At 44.8% G+C, this 19,765-nt stretch overlaps 1 protein-coding gene across 1 annotated transcript in view; it reads left to right on the top strand.

Annotated features, from left to right (window-relative positions):
- The window catches only part of klf12b (Kruppel-like factor 12b), a 201,524-nt gene that overhangs the window by 140,578 nt on the left and 41,181 nt on the right, over positions 1 to 19,765 (top strand). The window contains exon 4 of the mRNA XM_041844004.2: positions 17,203 to 17,338. Coding sequence (XP_041699938.2) covers positions 17,203 to 17,338 — 136 coding nt within the window. The remainder of the gene's footprint in view (positions 1 to 17,202; positions 17,339 to 19,765) is intronic.

Raw genomic sequence — 19,765 nt, 5'->3', positions numbered from 1 at the left:
GACCATTATGGCCACTGTCTGATCTGCTCTGAGACAGCAGCTGAGCTAGTAGATTGGGTAGAGAGAGTAGCATCAAGATACAGTGCATTCGGAAAGTATTCAGACCCCTTGACTTTTTCCACATTTTGTTAAGTTACAGCCTTATTCAACAATGGATATATATTTTTTTTATCCTCATCAATCTACACACAATACCCCATAATGACGAAGCAAAAACAGGCTTTTAGAATTTTTGCAAATGTATTAAAAATAAAACAGATACCTTATTTACATAAGTGTTCAAAACCTTTGCTATCAGACAAAAAATTTAGCTCAGGTGCATCCTGTTTCCATTGATCATCCTGTTTCTACAACTTGATTGGAGTCCACCTGTGGTAAATTCAATTGATTGGACATGATTTGGAAAGGCACACACCTGTCTATATAAGGTCCCACAGTTGACAGTGTCAGCACAAAGACCAAGCCATGAGGTCGAAGGAATTGTTCGTAGAGCTCCGAGACAGGATTGTGTTGAGGCACAGATCTGGCAAAGGTCAACCCCACAGCATGATGCTGCCAACACTATGCTTCACCGTAGGGATGGTGCCAGGTTTCCTGCAGACGTGACGCTTGGCATTCAGGCCAAAGAGTTCAATCTTGGTTTCATCAGACCAGATTATCTTGTGTCTCATGGTCTGAGATTCTTTAGGTGCCTTTTGGCAAACTCCAAGCGGGCTTGTCATGTGCCTTTTACTGAGGAGTGGCTTCCGTTTGGCCACGCTACCATAAAGGCCTGATTGGTGGAGTGCTGCAGAGATTGTTGTCCTTCTGGAAGATTCTCCCGTCTCCACAGAGGAACTCTAGAAATCTGTCAGACTGACCATCGGGTTCTTGGTCACCTCCCTGACCAAGGCCAACTCTCCCGATTGCTCAGTTTGGCCGGGCGGCCAGCTCTAGGAAGAGTCTTGGTGGTTCCAAACTTCTTCCATTTAAGAATTATGGAGGCCACTGTGTTCTTGTGGACCTTCAATGCTGCAGACATTTTTTGGTACCCTTCCCCAGATCTGTGCCTCGACACAATCCTGTCTTAGATTCCTTTTCAAATCATGTCCAATCAATTGAATTTACCACAGGTGGACTCCAATCAAGTTGTAGAAACATCTCAAGGATGATCAATGGAAACAGGATGCACCTGAGCTCAATTTCGAGTCTCATAGCAAAGTGTCTGAATACTTAAGTAAAAATTTATAAAAACCTGTTTTCGCTTGATCATTATGGGGTATTATTTTGTGTACAGTCGTGGTCAAATGTTTTTGAGAATGACACAAGTATTGGTCTTCACAAAGTTCGCTGCTTCAGTGTTATGAGATATTTTTGTCAGATGTTGCTATGGTATACTGAAGTATAATTACAAGCATTCCATAAGTGTCAAATACTTTTATTTACAATTACATTAAGTTTATGCAAAGAGTCAATATTTGCAGTGTTGACCCTTCTTTTTCAAGACCTCTGCAATCTGCTCTGGCATGCTGTCAATTAACTTCTGGGCCACATCCTGACTGATGGCAGCCCATTCTTGCATAATCAATGCTTGGAGTTTGTCAGAATTTGTGGGTTTTTGTTTGTCCACCCGCTTCTTGAGGATCAACCACAAGTTCTCAATGGGATTAAGGTCTGGGGAGTTTCCTGGCCATGGACCCAAAATCTCGATGTTTTGTTCCCCGAGCCACTTAGTTATCACTTTTGCCTTATGGCAAGGTGCTCCATCATGCTGGAAAAGGCATTGGTCGTCACCAAACTGTTCTTGTATGATTGGGAGAAGTTGCTCTCAGACGATGTGTTGGTACCATTCTTTATTCATGGCTGTGTTCTTAGGCAAAATTGTGAGTGAGCCCACTCCCTTGGCTGAGAAGCAACCCCACACATGAATGGTCTCAGGATGCTTTACTGTTGGCATGACACAGGACTGATGGTAGCTCTCACCTTGTCTTTTCCGGATGCCCCAAACAATCGGAAAGGGGATTAATCAGAGAAAATGACTTTATCCCAGTCCTCAGCAGTCCAATCCCTGTACCTTTTGCAGAATATCAGTCTGTCCCTGATGTTTTTCCTGGAGAGAAGTGGCTTCTTTGCTGCCCTTCTTGACACCAGGCCATCCTCCAAAAATCTTTGCCTCACTGTGCGTGCAGTTGCACTCACACCTGCCCGCTGCCATTCCTGAGCAAGCTCTGCACTGGTGGTGTAACGATCCCGGCAGTCTGAGTCGGGTCCTGTCTGGTGACTAGTTTTTCTGTTCGTGATCTCCAGTTTCCCGAGGGTTCGGGAACGCTCCGGGGAGCTCTCTTGATTTCCGCACCTGCATCCCATCAGCAATCTGCACACCTGGTCCTGATCATCACCCTTCTTAGGCTCTGGCCCAACATCCAGTCCCTGCCGGATGGTAGCCATGAACATAGGTTTACCAGAGTACAGTCTTAGAGCCTAGCGTTAGTTTTGTTGTTTTTGCACCTTGTTGGTTGGTTGCTTACTTACCCCCGTTTTGTTCCATCTGCAGTCACCCGTCCGGAACCTTCATCCAACCTCTGCCTGGTGGTGGCGGCTGCCGACCCAGGATGGGATCAACCACTGCACCCCCCAACAACTAATCAACGCCGCCCGCTCTGTTCCCTGGATTATTCAGCATCACTCTTGAATTTGTAATAAACACTCACCTTCGTTTCAACTTACCTTGTCCTGGTCTGCTTCTGGGTTCTGGCTTAGCAACTCGTGACAGAACGATCCGGCCAGTAATGAACCCAGCGGACCTGGACTCTGTTCGCCATGCCATTACCCATCAGGAGAAGATGTTGGGCCATCATAGCACGGTACTACAGGAGATCGCGTTGTCAGTTCGGAACCTTTCTACCCGGTCTGACGGAGGTCCAGAACCAACGCAAGTTTCCGGTGGAGGATCCACTACCGGTTTCACCCATCTCGCCTGCCGCTTCTGGAGCTGTGTCCTTCCGTGAGCCCAAGGTTCCGACGCCGGATAGATATGAGGGGAGCTGGGAAGATGCCGTTCCTTCCTTATGCAGTGTGGATTAGTGTTCGATCTACAGCCCTACTCTTATGCCACAGACAAGGCTAGGATAGCCTTTGTGATTGCGTTGCTGCGTGGTCGAGCGCTGGAGTGGGCTTCAGCCGTTTGGGAACGACAAGACCCCTGCATGGCTTCATACCAGGGGTTCACGGCCGAGATGAGGAAGCTCTTCAACCATTCCGTCCGAGGGAGGGACGCAGCTAGGCGCCTGTTTTCGCTTCACCAAGGAACTCGCATGGCGTGGCCGACTTCGTGATCGAGTTCAAGACGTTGGCTGTGGAGAGTGGGTGGAACGAGGAGTCTCTGCAAGCGGCCTTTTACCAGGGTCTGTCGGAGCAGCTCAAGGATGAGTTGATCTCCTATCCGAGCCTAGTGACCTGGACAGCTTGGTAGCCTTGTCTATTCGGGTGGATAATCGAGTCCGAGAGCGAAGGAGGGAGAAGCAATGGGGTCCGTCCAATCGATCAGCTTCTCAGTTCCCAGTCGGGTCGGGTGGTGGACCAGAACACGTCGATCATTCTCCACCACAAAGGATTAGTGGAGAGGTCCTCTCTCCCGATTCTGAACCCATGCAAGTGGGGCGGCACGGGTTAACCAAGGAGGAGCGTCAACATAGACGTAAGACCAACTGCTGCCTCTACTGTGGTAGCTCGGGACATTACATCTCCACTTGTTCCCGGCGGTCGTCAAACTGCCCGGCTCGCTAAAGTTGGGAGGACTTTTAGCGAGCCAGTTTCAACCTCTCAGTACCTCTGTCAGACCCCGTTTCCCGGCTACCCTTGTGAACAGGAATCAGAGCTTAGCGATTAACGCTTTTATCGATTCAGGTGCCGATGGAAGCTTTCTTGATGCCGAGTTGGTGGAACAGCTGGGGCTTTCCAAGGAGCAATTGCCGGAAGCCATTGAGCGACCACTCTGAACGGCAGTAGTCTGGCACGTATCACGATGAGGACTGAACCCGGTTAAGATGCAGTTGTCGGGGAATCATTCTGAGATGATTTCATTCTTCATTCTGCCGTCTTCCCATGTTCCTCTGGTCCTTGGATACCCCTGGCTGAAGGAACACAATCCCACGTTCGATTGGGTGACGGGCAAGGTAACGAGTTGGAGCCTTGATTGTCATGCTAACTGTCTCAAGACTGCCTGCCCCCATTCGGTTCCCAGTCAGGTGATTGAGGCTAAACCCCCAGATTTGTCCCTGGTTCCCGAGACATATCACGATTTGGGGGAAGTTTTCAGTAAGCAGAAGGCTCTGTCACTCCTCCCCACCGACCATATGATTGTGCCATCAACCTGTTCCCTGGAGCTGTCTACCCCAAGGGAAGGTTATACAGTATCTCCCGACCTGAACGTGAGGCTTTGGAGACCTACATCAAGGAGTCCCTAGCTGCTGGTCTCGTTCGTCCCTCGTCATCACCCCTGGGGGCAGGATTCTTCTTTGTGGGTAAGAAGGATGGCTCTCTTCGACCGTGTATTGATTATCGGGGGTTGAATGACATCACGGTCAAGAACAAGTATCCCCTGCCCTTGATGAGTTCTGCCTTCGACTCCTTACAGGGTGCTACGGTGTTCACCAAGCTAGACCTACGCAATCGTATCACATGGTCCGGATCAGAGAGGGGGACGAGTGGTTGACGGGTTTCAATACACCCGATGGGTCACTCGAGTATCAGGTGATGCCGTTTGGACTGACCAATGCTCCAGCGGTATTCCAGAGTATGGTGAACGCACGTCCTGAGAGATATGATCGGTCTCTTTGTGTTTGTTTACCTGGATGACATTCTGATCTTCTCGAAGGAACCTTCCGACCACGTCCAGCATGTCCGGCAGGTTCTGCAGCGATTGTTGGAGAATCGCCTGTTCGTGAAGGCCGAGAAGTGCGAGTTTCACGCCCACACGACATCCTTTCTCGGTACATCATCTCCAGGGGAGAGATTAGGATGGACCAGGAGAAGGTTAGAGCGGTTCTGGAATGGGCCCAGCCCGGTACGAGATTGCAGCTCCAGAGATTTTTGGGGTTTGCGAATTTCTACCGCAGATTCATCCGGGATTACAGCCGTGTGGCCGCTCCGTTAACTGCCTTGACTTCCAGTATCAGGACCTTCAAGTGGAATCCGGAGGCGGATCGAGCGTTTCTGGATTTGAAGAGGCGATTCACCAACGCACCGATTCTCTCTCAACCGGACACGGCCCGTCAGTTCGTCGTTGAAGTGGACGCGTCTGATGTGGGAGTTGGCGCCATCCTGTCGCAGCGATGCTCCACGGACAGTAAACTCCATCCCTGCGCCTACTACTCTCGTCGCCTTTCGCCTGCGGAGAGGAATTACGATGTGGGTAACCGGGAGCTTCTCGCGGTGAAACTTGCCTTGGAGGAGTGGCGCCACTGGTTGGAGGGGGCGGAGCAACCGTTTATTGTCTGGACTGACCACAAGAATCTTGCTTACGTGCAATCGGCTAAACGTCTCAACTCCCGTCCAGGCCAGGTGGGCGTTGTTTTTCGGACGATTCAAGTTTTCCCCTGACGTTCGACCTGGATCTAAGAACGGCAAGGCGGACGCCTTTTGTCCCGGATGTTCTCCAAGACGGAGGAGAGTGGGTCCAAGACCGAGACAATTCTCCCCGGAACTGCGTCGGTGGGAGCAGTTATGTGGAAGATTGAGGAGGAGGTGCTGGCGGCCCTTCGGACTCAGCCCGGTCCCGGTAACGGTCCACCCGGTCGGTTGTTTGTGCCTGAGTCGGTTCGTCCTGCTGTCCTCAAATGGTCCCACGCCAGCAAGATGGCTTGTCACCCTGGCGTGGCTCGGACAATGGCGTTTCTTCGCAGACGTTTTTGGTGGCCTGCCATGGCCGAGGATACTCGGGGTTTTGTTGCTGCCTGTCCAGTGTGTGCACAGAATAAGAGTACCAATCGGCCCAGCTCTGGACTACTTCACCCCCCTTCCTATTCCCCGGCGACCATGGTCGCATCTGGCCCTGGACTTCGTCACTGGGTTGCCCGCTTCTGAGGGGAACACGGTCGTTCTGACTATCGTGGACAGATTCAGCAAGTTCGCCCACTTTGTGCCAATTGCCAAGCTTCCCTCTGCCTCGGAGACGTCCGAGATCCTGGTTAGGGAGGTTTTCAGGGTCCACGGTTTGCCCAGTGATATCGTTTCCGACCGTGGCCCTCAGTTTACCTCTGCTGTCTGGAAGTCCTTCTGTTTGGCCATTGGAGCTACAGTCAGTCTCACATCTGGTTTTCACCCCCAATCCAATGGTCAGGCGGAGAGAGCCAACCAGAAGATGGAATCCACGCTACGCTGTCTGGTCTCTTCCAACCCCACCTCCTGGGTCTCTCAGTTGCCTTGGGTTGAGTATGCCCACAATACTCTCCCTACATCTGCCACTGGGATGTCTCCCTTCCAGTGCCTGTATGGCTACCAACCTCCCCTGTTCCCTTCTCAGGAGAGGGAGCTCTCAGTGCCTTCTGTTCAGGCCCATATTCGTCGTTGCCACCGGACCTGGCATCGGGCCAGAAAGGCACTCCTTAGAGTTTCGGACCGGTATCAGCTCCAGGCGAATCGTCGCCGGATCCCCGCTTCCACCTATACCATCGGAGATAGGGTTTGGTTGGCCACACGGGATCTTCCGTTACGGACTGAGTCTAGGAAGTTGTTGCCGAAGTTCATTGGTCCGTTTGTGGTGGAGAAGGTGATCAATCCAGTGGCAGTTCGACTCAAACTACCGAGGACGCTCAGAGTCCATTCCACCTTTCATGTCTCCTGCCTCAAGCCTGTCTTCCTCAGTCCTCTGTTGCCTCCTCCGCCTCCTCCTCCTCCTCCTCGGATGATCGGAGGTGGTCCTGCCTACACGGTGCGTCGCATCATGGATTCCAGACGGCGGGGCCGGGGTTTCAGTATCTCGTGGACTGGGAGGGGTATGGTCCTGAAGAGAGGAGTTGGATTCGCGGCGACAGGTCCTAGATGCTGACCTCATCAGTGACTTCTACCGCCTCCATCCTGGCGCTCCGGGAGTCCGCCCGGTGGCGTTCGTCGGAGGGGGGTACTGTAACGATCCCGGCAGTCTGAGTCGGGTCCTGTCTGGTGACTAGTTTTTCTGTTCGTGATCTCCAGTTTCCCGAGGGTTCGGGAACGCTCCGGGGAGCTCTCTTGATTTCCGCACCTGCATCCCATCAGCAATCTGCACACCTGGTCCTGATCATCACCCTTCTTAGGCTCTGGCCTAACATCCAGTCCCTGCCGGATCGTTAGCCATGAACAGTAGGTTTACCAGAGTATCAGTCTTAGAGCCTAGCGTTAGTTTTGTTGTTTTTGCACCTTGTTGGTTGGTTGCTTACTTACCCCCGTTTTGTTCCATCTGCAGTCACCCGTCCGGAACCTTCATCCAACCTCTGCCTGGTGGTCGGCGGCTGCCGACCCAGGATGGGATCAACCACTGCACCCCCAACAACTAATCAACGCCGCCCGCTCTGTTCCCTGGATTATTCAGCATCACTCTTGAATTTGTAATAAACACTCACCTTCGTTTCAACTTACCTTGTCCTGGTCTGCTTCTGGGTTCTGGCTTAGCAACTCGTGACAGGTGGTGCCCTGATCCCGCAGCTGAATCAACTTTAGGAGACGGTCCTGGCGCTTGCTGGACTTTCTTGGGTGCCCTGACGCCTTCTTCACAACAATTGAGCCTCTCTCCTTGAAGTTCTTGATGATCCGATAAATTGTTGATTTAGGTGCAATCTTACTAGCAGCAATATCATTGCCTGTGAAGCCCTGCAATGATGACGGCACGTGTTTCCTTGCAGGTAACCATGGTTAACAGAGGAAGAACAATGATTTCAAGCACCACCCTCCTTTTAAAGCTTCCAGTCTGTTATTCTAAGTCAATCAGCATGACAGAGTGATCTCCAGCCTTGTCCTCGTCAACACTCTCACCTGTGTTAACGAGAGAATGACTGACATGATGGCAGCTGGTCCTTTTGTGGCAGGGCTGAAATGCAGTGGAAATATTTTTGGGGGATTAAGTTCATTTTCATGGCAAAGAGGGACTTTGCAATTAATTGCAATTCATCTGATCACTCTTCATGACATTCTGGAGTATATGCAAATTGCCATCATCAAAACTGAGGCAGCAGACTTTGTGAAAATTAGTATTTGTGTCATTCTCAAAACTTTTGACCACGACTGTAGATTGTTGAGGATTTGTATTTATTTAATCCATTTTAGAATAAGGCTGTAACGTAACAAAATGTGGAAAATGTCAAGGGGTCTGAATACTTTCCGAAGGCACTGTATGTGTGTGAACAACAGGCACAGCTCCGATATGAAGTTTTTTGTTGTTGTTGTTTCCGAAATGCCACGTGTGTCCACTTATGTCAGTGCATTCGTAATAACCAAACCATCACTAAACTTCAAATTAACCTTATGTAGCAAATTAGCAATTACATTTTTTGTTGACCAAATTCGACACTCTCTCATTGATTTCTTTGGACATATTTCGGGTGGAGTAAACCCTCTCGCTTCGCGTCTACCTCTATGGTACTATGCTTAGCTAGAGAATGGGCAATGAAAAGAGATTTCACAGGTAGAATTGAGCTTTGTAACTGAGGGAAGTTAAACTGTGGATAATCAGGGATGGACAACTTAATTCCTATTGTGGGGAGTGCAGGCTTTTGTTCCAGCCCAGCACTAAAACAACTATCCGTGGTCTAGAATGAAGACCATGCACACACTGTGTTCCCTGTTACCCACCGCAGGATTACACAGTGAGAAAAGCTCCGTTTTCAAAAGTATGCCTGTGTTCTTTTGTTAAATAGCAGAAAACAAATAATTCAGTCAAAATTAATTCTGGTTATTGACTATGGCAATATCATCTATAGGAATGCAGCTGCCACTGTATTGAAGCCATTGGACACCGTTTATCATAGCGCATTGCACTTTATTACGGGCGATAGGTTCAGTACACATCATTGCATTTTGTATCAGAAAGTAGGCTGTCTGTCTTTGAAGTCTCGTAGATCGATGCATTGCGCTCTTTTGTCTATAAAGCCCTCTTGCATAAACTTCCGGCATACCTTACCTCATTGTTAACCTTCAGACTTATAAGTTACCAGACCCGGACTCAGGGATGGCTAACCCTGGAGATCCCTCCAATCTTCACCGAGTTAGGTAAATCTTCTTTGAGTTTTTTTGCTCCTCTCATGTGGAATTGTCTCCAAAACTCCTTAAAATCTTGGGCAATTCAGGTGGATGTTAGAGGGCCTTTTGTACTGAAGAATGTGTTTGTTTGATATGATTGTGTTTTGCTTTTTGTGTTTTATGTTTGCTTTTCATGTGTAATGGATGAGTATACCAAACATTAGGAACCCCTTCCTAATATTCAGTTGCACCCCGTGTGTATCAAGAATGGTGGTGGACCATTCTTGATACACCGGAACTGATACACACGGGAAACTGTTGAGCATTAAAACACCTACTACCATACCCTGTTCAAAGGCACTTCAATCTTTTGTCTTGCCCATTCACCCTCTGAATGGCACACATACACAATCCATGTCTCAATTGTCTCAAGGCTCAACATTTTTATTTAACCTGTCTCCTCCCCTTCATCTACACTGATTGAAATGGATTTAACAAGTGACATCAATAATGGATCATAGCTTTCACCTGGTAAGTCTATGTCATGGAAAGTATGTTTTGTATACTCAGTGTAGCTATGGATAGTGTCATTGTTGTTTATTGATGTGTTCATGCAGAGTGAAGAGACCGTAGTCTCAACATGACTCCCTGCTTAAATAAAGGTTAAATCCAATATTTTCATACCTCACAGATACGCGATATGCAAAAAAACGTAATATTTTGTTTCAATCTTTAAATTTTTTGAGAGATGCCTACTGTAGGAGAGATAGACAGTGTTTTTTATTTTATTTTTATCTAAAGCTCATCCAACATGTACCGTAGACACACCATAGAGATAGATGGAGGACTCAACTTGGATGTAACCTGTTTTAGTATGGAAATTGTCATTGAGGGCTTCCACCATTTTAAAGTAGTCAACTGGGTGGGATTCCTATGGGTTGGGACGGAGAGGAAGAGGCGAATTGAGAGGATTTACTCCGGCCAAAATCTGTCCGTGAGAGAGAAGCCCTTTTTTGTATGGAGGTCTATGAGACAGTATGGAATTACACCAGGCTTATTTGATCAAATATAAGTTTAGTAATGTTTAGGGCTGTTACAAATGTACTGATATAAGTGGATGCACGTGGCATTCCGGCAACTTTGATAAAAACAACTTAGTGATGAGACCTGTTATGCACACGCTTATCTGCCTTCTCATTGGCAAGAATGGTCCCACCTGACCTCACTTGCCTTCACTCATTGAGTGTATTTCCATTGTTAGAGAGTTGCTTGGCTATCTTGTCAATGTAATAGATCACTGGCGTAGACAGACATTAATTGGTGGGTGGGCCTGCAGAAAATGGGTGGGAAAGTAGCTAACGTCCTGCAATTTTGCCATAGTGCAAAGAGATAAATGTGCGGTTTTATAACTAATTTTATGCTATTCTCATTTTGCCATGACGCTGAGAGAAAATATTCCTGTTTCAAAGCAGATTTCCTGCAATTCTACACATTTTGCCATGGGGCAGAGGAAAATGTGCAGTTTGATAGCTCATCTCATGCTATTCTACACATCTCGCCATGAGTCTGAAAGAACATTTTGCATTTTTAAAGCTAATTAAAGCTAAAAGATAGGTGTGTGATAAAGGCACTGGATTATAAACTGTCTTTTTTGCTGAATGAATAAATGAAATAGGCAATGGCATGGTGCATATAGCCATAGAAGCACAGTGACATATGCCTTAATACAGTCATATTCGTGACATATTGGGTGTGTGGCTTTCAGTTAGTTCTTTTTGGCAAACCATCCCGTGAGACTGAATGTCATTCCAGTTCATCTGTTCTGTTACATTTCATCAAATCTGACTAACCCAGTCCACTGCTTGCTATGAATTCTATCTGATGGTGTTTGCATGTTTAGGTAAAAAGACACATAATGTCCCGTTTATAACACTGACAAGTATTACAAATAAAAATATGTTTTGCTCAATCTGATTGGGTGGGCCTGGCTCCTGTGCCTATGACCCTGTAATAGATCATCGTTGGTTGTCTTCTTTTTCAAATTGGGTGCTTTGGTTTGTAAATGGCTTTAACACCGCCATCTATTGGCCACAATAACTGAGTGAAACAAAGTGAAACAGGTGGCTGTAAATCACCATCATAAGCTTTACACTTTTTTCAAACACAAAAGAAGTTGACTACTTTAAAATGGAGAATGGCACTGCCCATGCTGTCAGACGCCATAATAGCACAAATGCAATGATGAGACCTCTTTCCATCTCTATAATACACACACAAACACACGTACCACAGGAGGTTGGTGGCATATTAATTGGGGAAGACGGGCATGTGGTAATGGCTGGAGCGGAATAAGTGTAAAGGTATCAACATCATCAAACACATGGTTTCCATATTATGAGCCATCCTCCCCTCAGCCGCCTCCACTGACACATACACACACTTGACGGGCTATCATTATCAAGACGTGCCCCACCCACTGCTCAGAGACAACAACAACGCCAAAATACACTGCACCACCCAGCTTCTTATCTACAGGGCGAGGGCGATAGTGGCTGATAACGTGTGTGTGTGTGTGTGTGTCTGCATATGCATATTTGTGTGTGTGTGTCTGCACATGTGTGTTTGTGGGTGTCTCTGGGGTGGGCCCATCCTCACTGTAGACCCGGCAGGCACTTCCTGTCAGGAGCTGTCAATCAAACCGGACAACTGGCCTGAGGGCAGGACAGCTTGTAGCATGGTATGAGCAGTGTCACTCTGGTTGAATAAAGATCCATAAATGTATAATTCTTTGTGAAATTCGTATCTATAGGCTACATTGAGGTTTTTCTTTCATTATTTTTATCTGATGTTAGTGAGTAGCCTAAGCTTTAGGGCCTGAGCCAATGAGGCAAAAAGGACAATGTCGGGAGTTTAATTCAATAAGAGAAAAGCTGTGAAATGGAGAGTTGAAAATAAAGAGAAGGGAGGGCCAGAACAGTAGTCTAATGTCTGGGAAAGATTTGGTGAAGTAGTAAAAGAGGATTAGGATGTTATGTGTGACGACTGTGAGACACTATACAATTTCGACAGTCACAAGACGGGGACTTCAAAATGGCACGTCAAGGGAACTGTACTGTTCAGATGGGTTAAATGAAATAGTAGCCTGACTGAAATCTGGACACTAACTGTAGGTCTATAACCTTTACAATATTAACTCCTGCAGAATTAAGCATTTCTTGCAGTAAAATGATACACCAAATTTTTACTCGGGAACAGGAGTGGAGAAATATGATTTATTTCTTTCAGCATCTTGAGAGAATGAATGCACGGTTAGGGACCGTCTGTAAAAGTGCTATCTTAATTATAATAATAATAATAATAATAATAATAATAATAATATGCCATTTAGCAGACGCTTTTATCCAAAGTGACTTACAGTCATGTGTGCATAAAGTTTTACGTATGGGTGGTCCCGGGGATGGAACCCACTACCCTGGCGTTACAAGCGCCATGCTCTACCAATTGAGCTACAGAGGACCACAAAATCATAAAAGCTGATAGTATGTAAACCACATAAAATATACATCCAAGCCAAACTGAAATCTTATTAAAACCATGTTGGGTCGTTTTAGCAGCTTTTAATTTCCTTAAAACGATCAAACTGATGTAATTTGGAAATGTTGCATGGAAATTCTTTCCAGTTTTTTTTTGTTATTGCATTTTCTCCCCGGTCCCTAAACGTCTTTACATTTACATTTAAGTCATTACTGTGCGAGAGAGGCAGAGATGAGGAAAGATAAAACAAACTTTAACGATGTCAACTAGATTGAAGCATTCATTCTATTGATTTATGACATTATAAGGGTTTATTTAGTCTGTTGGTCAAAAAGAAGTAGGGGTGTGGATCAAAAAAACAGTCAGTATCTGGTGTGACTACCATTTGCGTCATGCAGCGTGACACATCTCCATCGCAAAGAGTTGATCAGGCTGTCCCACTCCGCTTCAATGGCTGTGCGAATGTGCTGGATATTGACGGGAACTGGAACACGCTGTCGTACACATCGATCCAGGGCACCCCAAACTTGCTCAATGGGTGACATGTCAGGTGAGTATACAGGCCATGGATGAACAGGGACACTTTCAGCTTCCAGAAATTGTGTTAGACCCTGACGACAAGGGGCCGTGCATTATCATGCTGAAACATGAAACATACATGTGTGGCATTGTGTTGTGTGACAAAACTGCACATTTTAGAGTGGCCTTTTATTGTCCCCAGCACAAGGTTAATCTGTGTAATGATCATGCTGTTTAATCAGCTTCTTGATATGCCAAACCTGTCAGGTAGATGGATTATCTTGGAAAATGAGAAATGCTCACTAACAGGGATGTAAACAAATTTGTGCACAACATTTTAGAGAAATAATATTTTTGTGCATATGGAAAATTTCTGGAATCTTTTATTTCAGCTCATGAAAAATGGGACCAACACTTTACATGTTGCGTTTATATTTTTGTTCAGTGTAATTATAGAAAAGTTGACTAACAAATAGCCTACTAAAATGTCTGAATTTATAAGCAGAAACACAGGCCTAAAAAGGCCTGTCAATAAAACGTTCCACCATCTCTGACTGTGCAGCACATTTCCTATATTTGCGGGTTAGGGTCAGGTGTGGAACTCAGATTTTCACTATATTACATATAGTTGGGTGGTTACGGAGGGGTATTTAGCAATTGGGGGCGGGTGCGGGTGAACAAACAGCTGACCCGCGCATCACTACCACACACAACACACACACACGGACATAAGCATGGAAAAACACATGTACACACACACAGGGGTTCACACAGTGTCTACCCTACAGGATGTACTGGATGTTTTCAGATTCTATTGTGGTCTGCAGACAGGGTGGCGGGCAAGAGGGCTGTAGCTTTGATTGCTGTTCGATGCAGAGGAGAGAAAACACAGCTAGTATTCAGACTGAAAAACATCAGATTTTCTATGAAGTGAAGTGACGTGACCTTGATCATAGCTTTTCTTTAAATTAAAATCAATTAATGGAATTTAATGTATTGAATATGAGTATGAATGAAATTCAAAGAAAGTACAGTGGAGTCTGAAATTATTGACACCCTTGATAAAGATGAGTAATAATGACTGTATAAAATATATAATTCAAATAATGAGGTGTATTGTATGCAAAAAAAGAAGGGAAATTGATAATATTTTACACTAATACAATTGCCCAGAGAAAGATATATAAGTAATATATTTTTTTCTCAAAAAGGTAGGGGTCAAAATGATTGACACCCCTAAAGATTCTTATAAATAAAGTAGTCAAAAGTTTAGTATTTGGTCCCATGTTCCTAGCACACAATGACTACATCAAGTTTGTTACTCTACAAACTTGTTGGATGCATTTGCAGTTTGTTTTGGTTGTGTTTCAGATTATTTTGTGACCAAAATGAATTAATGGTAAATAATGTGTCATTTTGCAGTCACTTCTATTGTAAATAAGAATAAAATATGTTTCTAAACCCTTCTACATTAATGTGATTACGAATAATCCTGAATGAATTGTGAATAATGATGAGTGAGAAAGATAGAGAGATCATACCCCAAAGACATTATAACCTCTCACCATAACCAATAACAGGAAATTTTGACCCCTACCTTTTCAAGAAAAAAAATATATTACTTGTTAAACTAAATATCTTTCTCTGAGCAATTGTATTATAAAATATAATTTCCCAAATTTTTTGAGCATACAATATAGATCAGTATTTTAATTATTTATTTTATACAGTCATTATTGCTCATCTTTATCAAGGGTGTCAATCATTTCGAACCCCACTTTATGTCAGAGCAATAAGACTAGGACTGAGACATCGGTCTCAGACAGGTTAGGTGGTTTGAAGAACTTGGTTGACACCGAGAGGAAAAAAGGGCTACAGCTGATGAGGAGCACTTCAGTATTCTGTGAAGCCATATTATTTGAATAATACCAAAATAGCAACATATAGGGACTTTATTTTTACTCCCAGTAACTGGAAACCATGTACACTAAGAACAAATTATATTACAGAAAACAAAGAGAGTCTGTCTGATATGTTGGACTGTTATTAGATACTGTACATACAGTAGAATCATTTGATATTTACTATGATATATATATTTATATATTTTAAGGAGTGGTTGTTGATAGACAAAGTTTGTATCATTAAGTTTTTTGGCTTGTAATGTGTATTGTCTGTATGGTACAGTATATACTGTAATACGGGACTTCTGTCTTTGTCTTCTGTGTTTGTGTCTAATGGCAGCACACATAAACCTTATCATACAGTGGGGGAAAAAGTATTTAGTCAGCCACCAATTGTGCAAGTTCTCCAACTTAAAAAGATGAGAGGCCTGTAATTTTCATCATAGGTACACGTCAACTATGACAGACAAAATGAGGAAAAATTATCCAGAAAATCACATTGTAGGATTTGTAATGAATTTATTTGCAAATTATGGTGGAAAATAAGTATTTGGTCAATAACAAAAGTTTCTCAATACTTTGTTATATACCCTTTGTTGGCAATGACACAGGTCAAACGTTTTCTGTAAGTCTTCACAAGGTTTTCACACACTGTTGCTGGTATTTTGGCCCATTCCTCCATGCAGATCTCCTCTAGAGCAGTGATGTTTTGGGGCTGTCGCTGGGCAACACAGACTTTCAACTCCCTCCAAAGATTTTCTATGGGGTTGAGATCTGGAGACTGGATAGGCCACTCCAGGACCTTGAAATGCTTCTTACGAAGCCACTCCTTCATTGCCCGGGCGGTGTGTTTGGGATCATTGTCATGCTGAAAGACCCAGCCACATTTCATCTTCAATGCCCTTGCTGATGGAAGGAGGTTTTCACTCAAAATCTCACGATACATGGCCCCCATTCATTCTTTCCTTTACACGGATCAGTCGTCCTGGTCCCTTTGCAGAAAAACAGCCCCAAAGCATGATGTTTCCACACCCATGCTTCACAGTAGGTATGGTGTTCTTTGGATGCAACTCAGCATTCTTTGTCCTCCAAACACGTCGAGGTTAGTTTTTACCAAAAAGTTATATTTTGGTTTCATCTGACCATATGACATTCTCCAAATCCTCTTCTGGATCATCCAAATGCACTCTAGCAAACTTCAGACGGGCCTGGACATGTACTGGCTTAAGCAGGGGGACACGTGTTGCACTGCAGGATTTGAGTCCCTGGCGGCGTAGTGTGTTACTGATGGTAGGCTTTGTTACTTTGGTCCCAGCTCTCTGCAGGTCATTCACTAGGTCCCCCCCGTGTGGTTCTGGGATTTTTGCTCACCGTTCTTGTGATCATTTTGACCCCACGGGGTGAGATCTTGCGTGGAGCCCCAGATCGAGGGAGATTATCAGTGGTCTTGTATGTCTTCCATTTCCTAATAATTGCTCCCACATTTGATTTCTTCAAACCAAGCTGCTTACCTATTGCAGATTCAGTCTTCCCAGCCTAGTGCAGGTCTACAATTTTGTTTCTGGTGTCCTTTGACAGCTATTTGGTCTTGGCCATAGTGGAGTTTGGAGTGTGACTGTTTGAGGTTGTGGACAGGTGTCTTTTTATACTGATAACAAGTTCAAACAGGTGCCATTAATACAGGTAACGAGTGGAGGACAGAGGAGCCTCTTAAATAAGAAGTTACAGGTCTGTGAGAGCCAGAAATCTTGCTTGTTTGTAGGTGACCAAATACTTATTATCCACCATAATTTGCAAATAAATTCATAACAAATCCTACAATGTGATCTTCTGGAGAAAAAAAATCTCAATTTGTCTGTCATAGTTGACGTGTACCTATGATGAAAATTACAGGCCTCTCTCATCTTTTTAAGTGGGAGAACTTGCACAATTGGTGGCTGACTAAATACTTTTTTCCCCCACTGTATGTCTAACTTATGTAACCTTACAACAGTATCACATGTTACACCATAGAATATATAATATGGGACTAACTCTTTGTCTGTCTCCATGGCAGCATACACAGACCACAACGGCTTGTCGCCGCGGCACATCAAGAGTGACAGTGACGATGATGACTTGCCCAACGTAACCCTGGACAGTGTCATCGAGACCGGATCTACCGCTCTGTCTATAGCACGCGCCGTACAGGAGTAAGTACTACTGTGTGTGTGTGTGTGTGTGTGTGTGTGTGTGTGTGTGTGTGTGTGTGTGATCTACCGCTCTGTCTTTAACACATGCCATACAGAAGTAAGTACCAGCGTGTGTTGTGTGTTCTGTGTGTGTGTGTTTTGTGTGTTCTGTGTGTGCGCGTTTGTGTGTGTGTTTATGTATTATGTGTCCCTCTGTATAGCCTTATACCACCCTCTTTATGTGTCTAGTCCATCTGTGTATAATAAGATGAGTCAGGGCTTCCCCATCCATCCTAGCCCAGTCTGATAATCAGAACCAGGCTTTCAGTTTTGATTGGGTTATTTTGCCTAAAAACCTTTAGGCCTACCTATAAAAAAAACTCTGCATCTCTGCCCAGCCTGGCAAGAGTGGCCAAAAGGGTGTTTAGCATCCCCAGTGGCTCTGCAAGTATGGAGAGGATATTCTCCGCAGCTGGCCTGCTCTCCAGGCACCATCGCATGAGCCTGAAGCCACAGATTGGCCAGAATCCTGTTTCTAAAAATGAACTCAAAGGCATTTTTCGTTGAATTTGTATTTAATTCTAAGTAAGTCACAGCCTATGTGCGCAATTTATAGACTATAATGATTTAATATAACAAAATGTTGTTTAAATACTGAGAGCTTTATGTCCCTACCAGCCTATTGTGTAGCACTTGCAAATCCTTCACAATGTATTTCTTTGTAGGCCTTGAAATAATTGAAATAATATATCCTAAATAATTCATTTTCGTTCCTTATTAGGATCCCTGTCTGTCTCATGACCTATTTAGAGTGTTTATATGCTGTTTAAAATGACATATAGCCTATTTCATTCTATAGCTAGAGGACTCCTGATATCTCCAGGAGTGAGAAGTATCATTTTTTTGTCTTTATTTGTTGTATTTTTGCTAGCTAGGGCCATCTACTTTAAGTGCTGCCTGTTTTTCCAGTGGCCTACTTGGTGTGTGAACTGCTGACTGCTCATAATTTGCAGATAGTTGTTGACAGATCAACCAGGATCAAGGGGCAGGGCAATTTGTGACTTGTTTAGGTAATCAGTGGCTGGATTGGTGGGGAGTGGTTTCACCTCTCCTAGGCAATCAGGAATTATTGTTAGTTCTTCAATCTCCCCTGGTTTCTTAGCGGCAGCTGTAAGTGGCGGTCGTGTCAGTGGCGGTTTTGTCGCAAAACTAAGACCATCGCCGAAACAAAGACTGTTCTGCCGAGTTGTTCTGCAGAGTTGTTCTGCCGAGTTGTTCTGCTCCACACCACTCTCTCGCTCGAGTATCTTACCTAGTTATTTACAGATGATCTCATTTTGCTCTTTTGTAGCTTCGTCAACTATGTGTATGTTTTCTATGCCTGTTCACACCTCTCCCTGTAGGCTTTACAGACGCTCCCCACCCCTTTAATGCAACCCTTCTAATTTAGTGTACACTGCGCGCACAACCCATGTGGAATTCCGGGTCTCTGGCATCGTTTAGATTCTGCCGATCTGCGGTCAAGAACGCTGAGTTCATCTCAGCCTATGCTGCCCTTCTGTCCCTTTACTTTTTGGCCCTGACGGAGACATGGATCACCTCAGAGAATACTGCTACTCCAGCTGCTCTTTCTTCATCTGACTATGTTTTCTCTCAAAGTTTGAGAGCATCTGGTCATCGCAGTGGTGGCACAGGTCTACTAAATTTCAATTTTCTCCATCTCTCACCTGTCCATCTCCTCATTTTAAATCCATGCTGTTGTAACCGGTTCTGTACCCGTGCCGTTCTGCGTTGCGTTCTGGTGAGGTGTAGGTGGAAGGGAAGGCTCTGGACACAATTTTGCCGGTTGTCTCTCTTTTAATGAGTTCATGGAATGGATACAAATGCAAGGCAAACGTTAATGCTGCCGTCTGGACTCTCGTACACAAGTATATTTGCCTGATAAAAGACAAAAGACAGTGCAGAATGCCCATGAGAAAATCTTCAGAAAACTCATGCTGTCTGCACCTGAAAGAGCCCCTTCCCGCAAACAAAGCTAACGGTAGCTAGGCTAGCCTTGTAAAGTTGCAATCAAAGTTGCACTCGAAAATGATCCCCATTCACGCTAATCTATATTCCTGCAGACAGTAGTTCAACAACACTAAATCAATGACGATATAATTTTTGCTCGTCTTTTTGTGAATTTGTGAACATTTGTGAACATGTGCATTCCAAAAACACTCTTGAAAGTAGTGTACATAAAGTATATTTTACCTGTAACATTCACCCCTCCTGAAATTCACAAAATTCCTGAATGCATATCAAACAGGATATAGAGCACAAGGGACAACAAACTCTACTGTCACTACTGACAAGTGAACACCAAGATCTCATCTTCGGTCTCTGCTATACAAGCCATCTGCTGGGGAGATTCAGAGGAATGTAAGGTTGATCAGGCCCGAGAACCTC

The sequence above is a fragment of the Coregonus clupeaformis genome, chromosome 23 (assembly GCF_020615455.1).
Source record: "Coregonus clupeaformis isolate EN_2021a chromosome 23, ASM2061545v1, whole genome shotgun sequence".
NCBI classification, from domain to species: Eukaryota; Metazoa; Chordata; class Actinopteri; order Salmoniformes; family Salmonidae; genus Coregonus; species Coregonus clupeaformis.
This window is presented reverse-complemented; position numbering and strand designations above follow the sequence as displayed.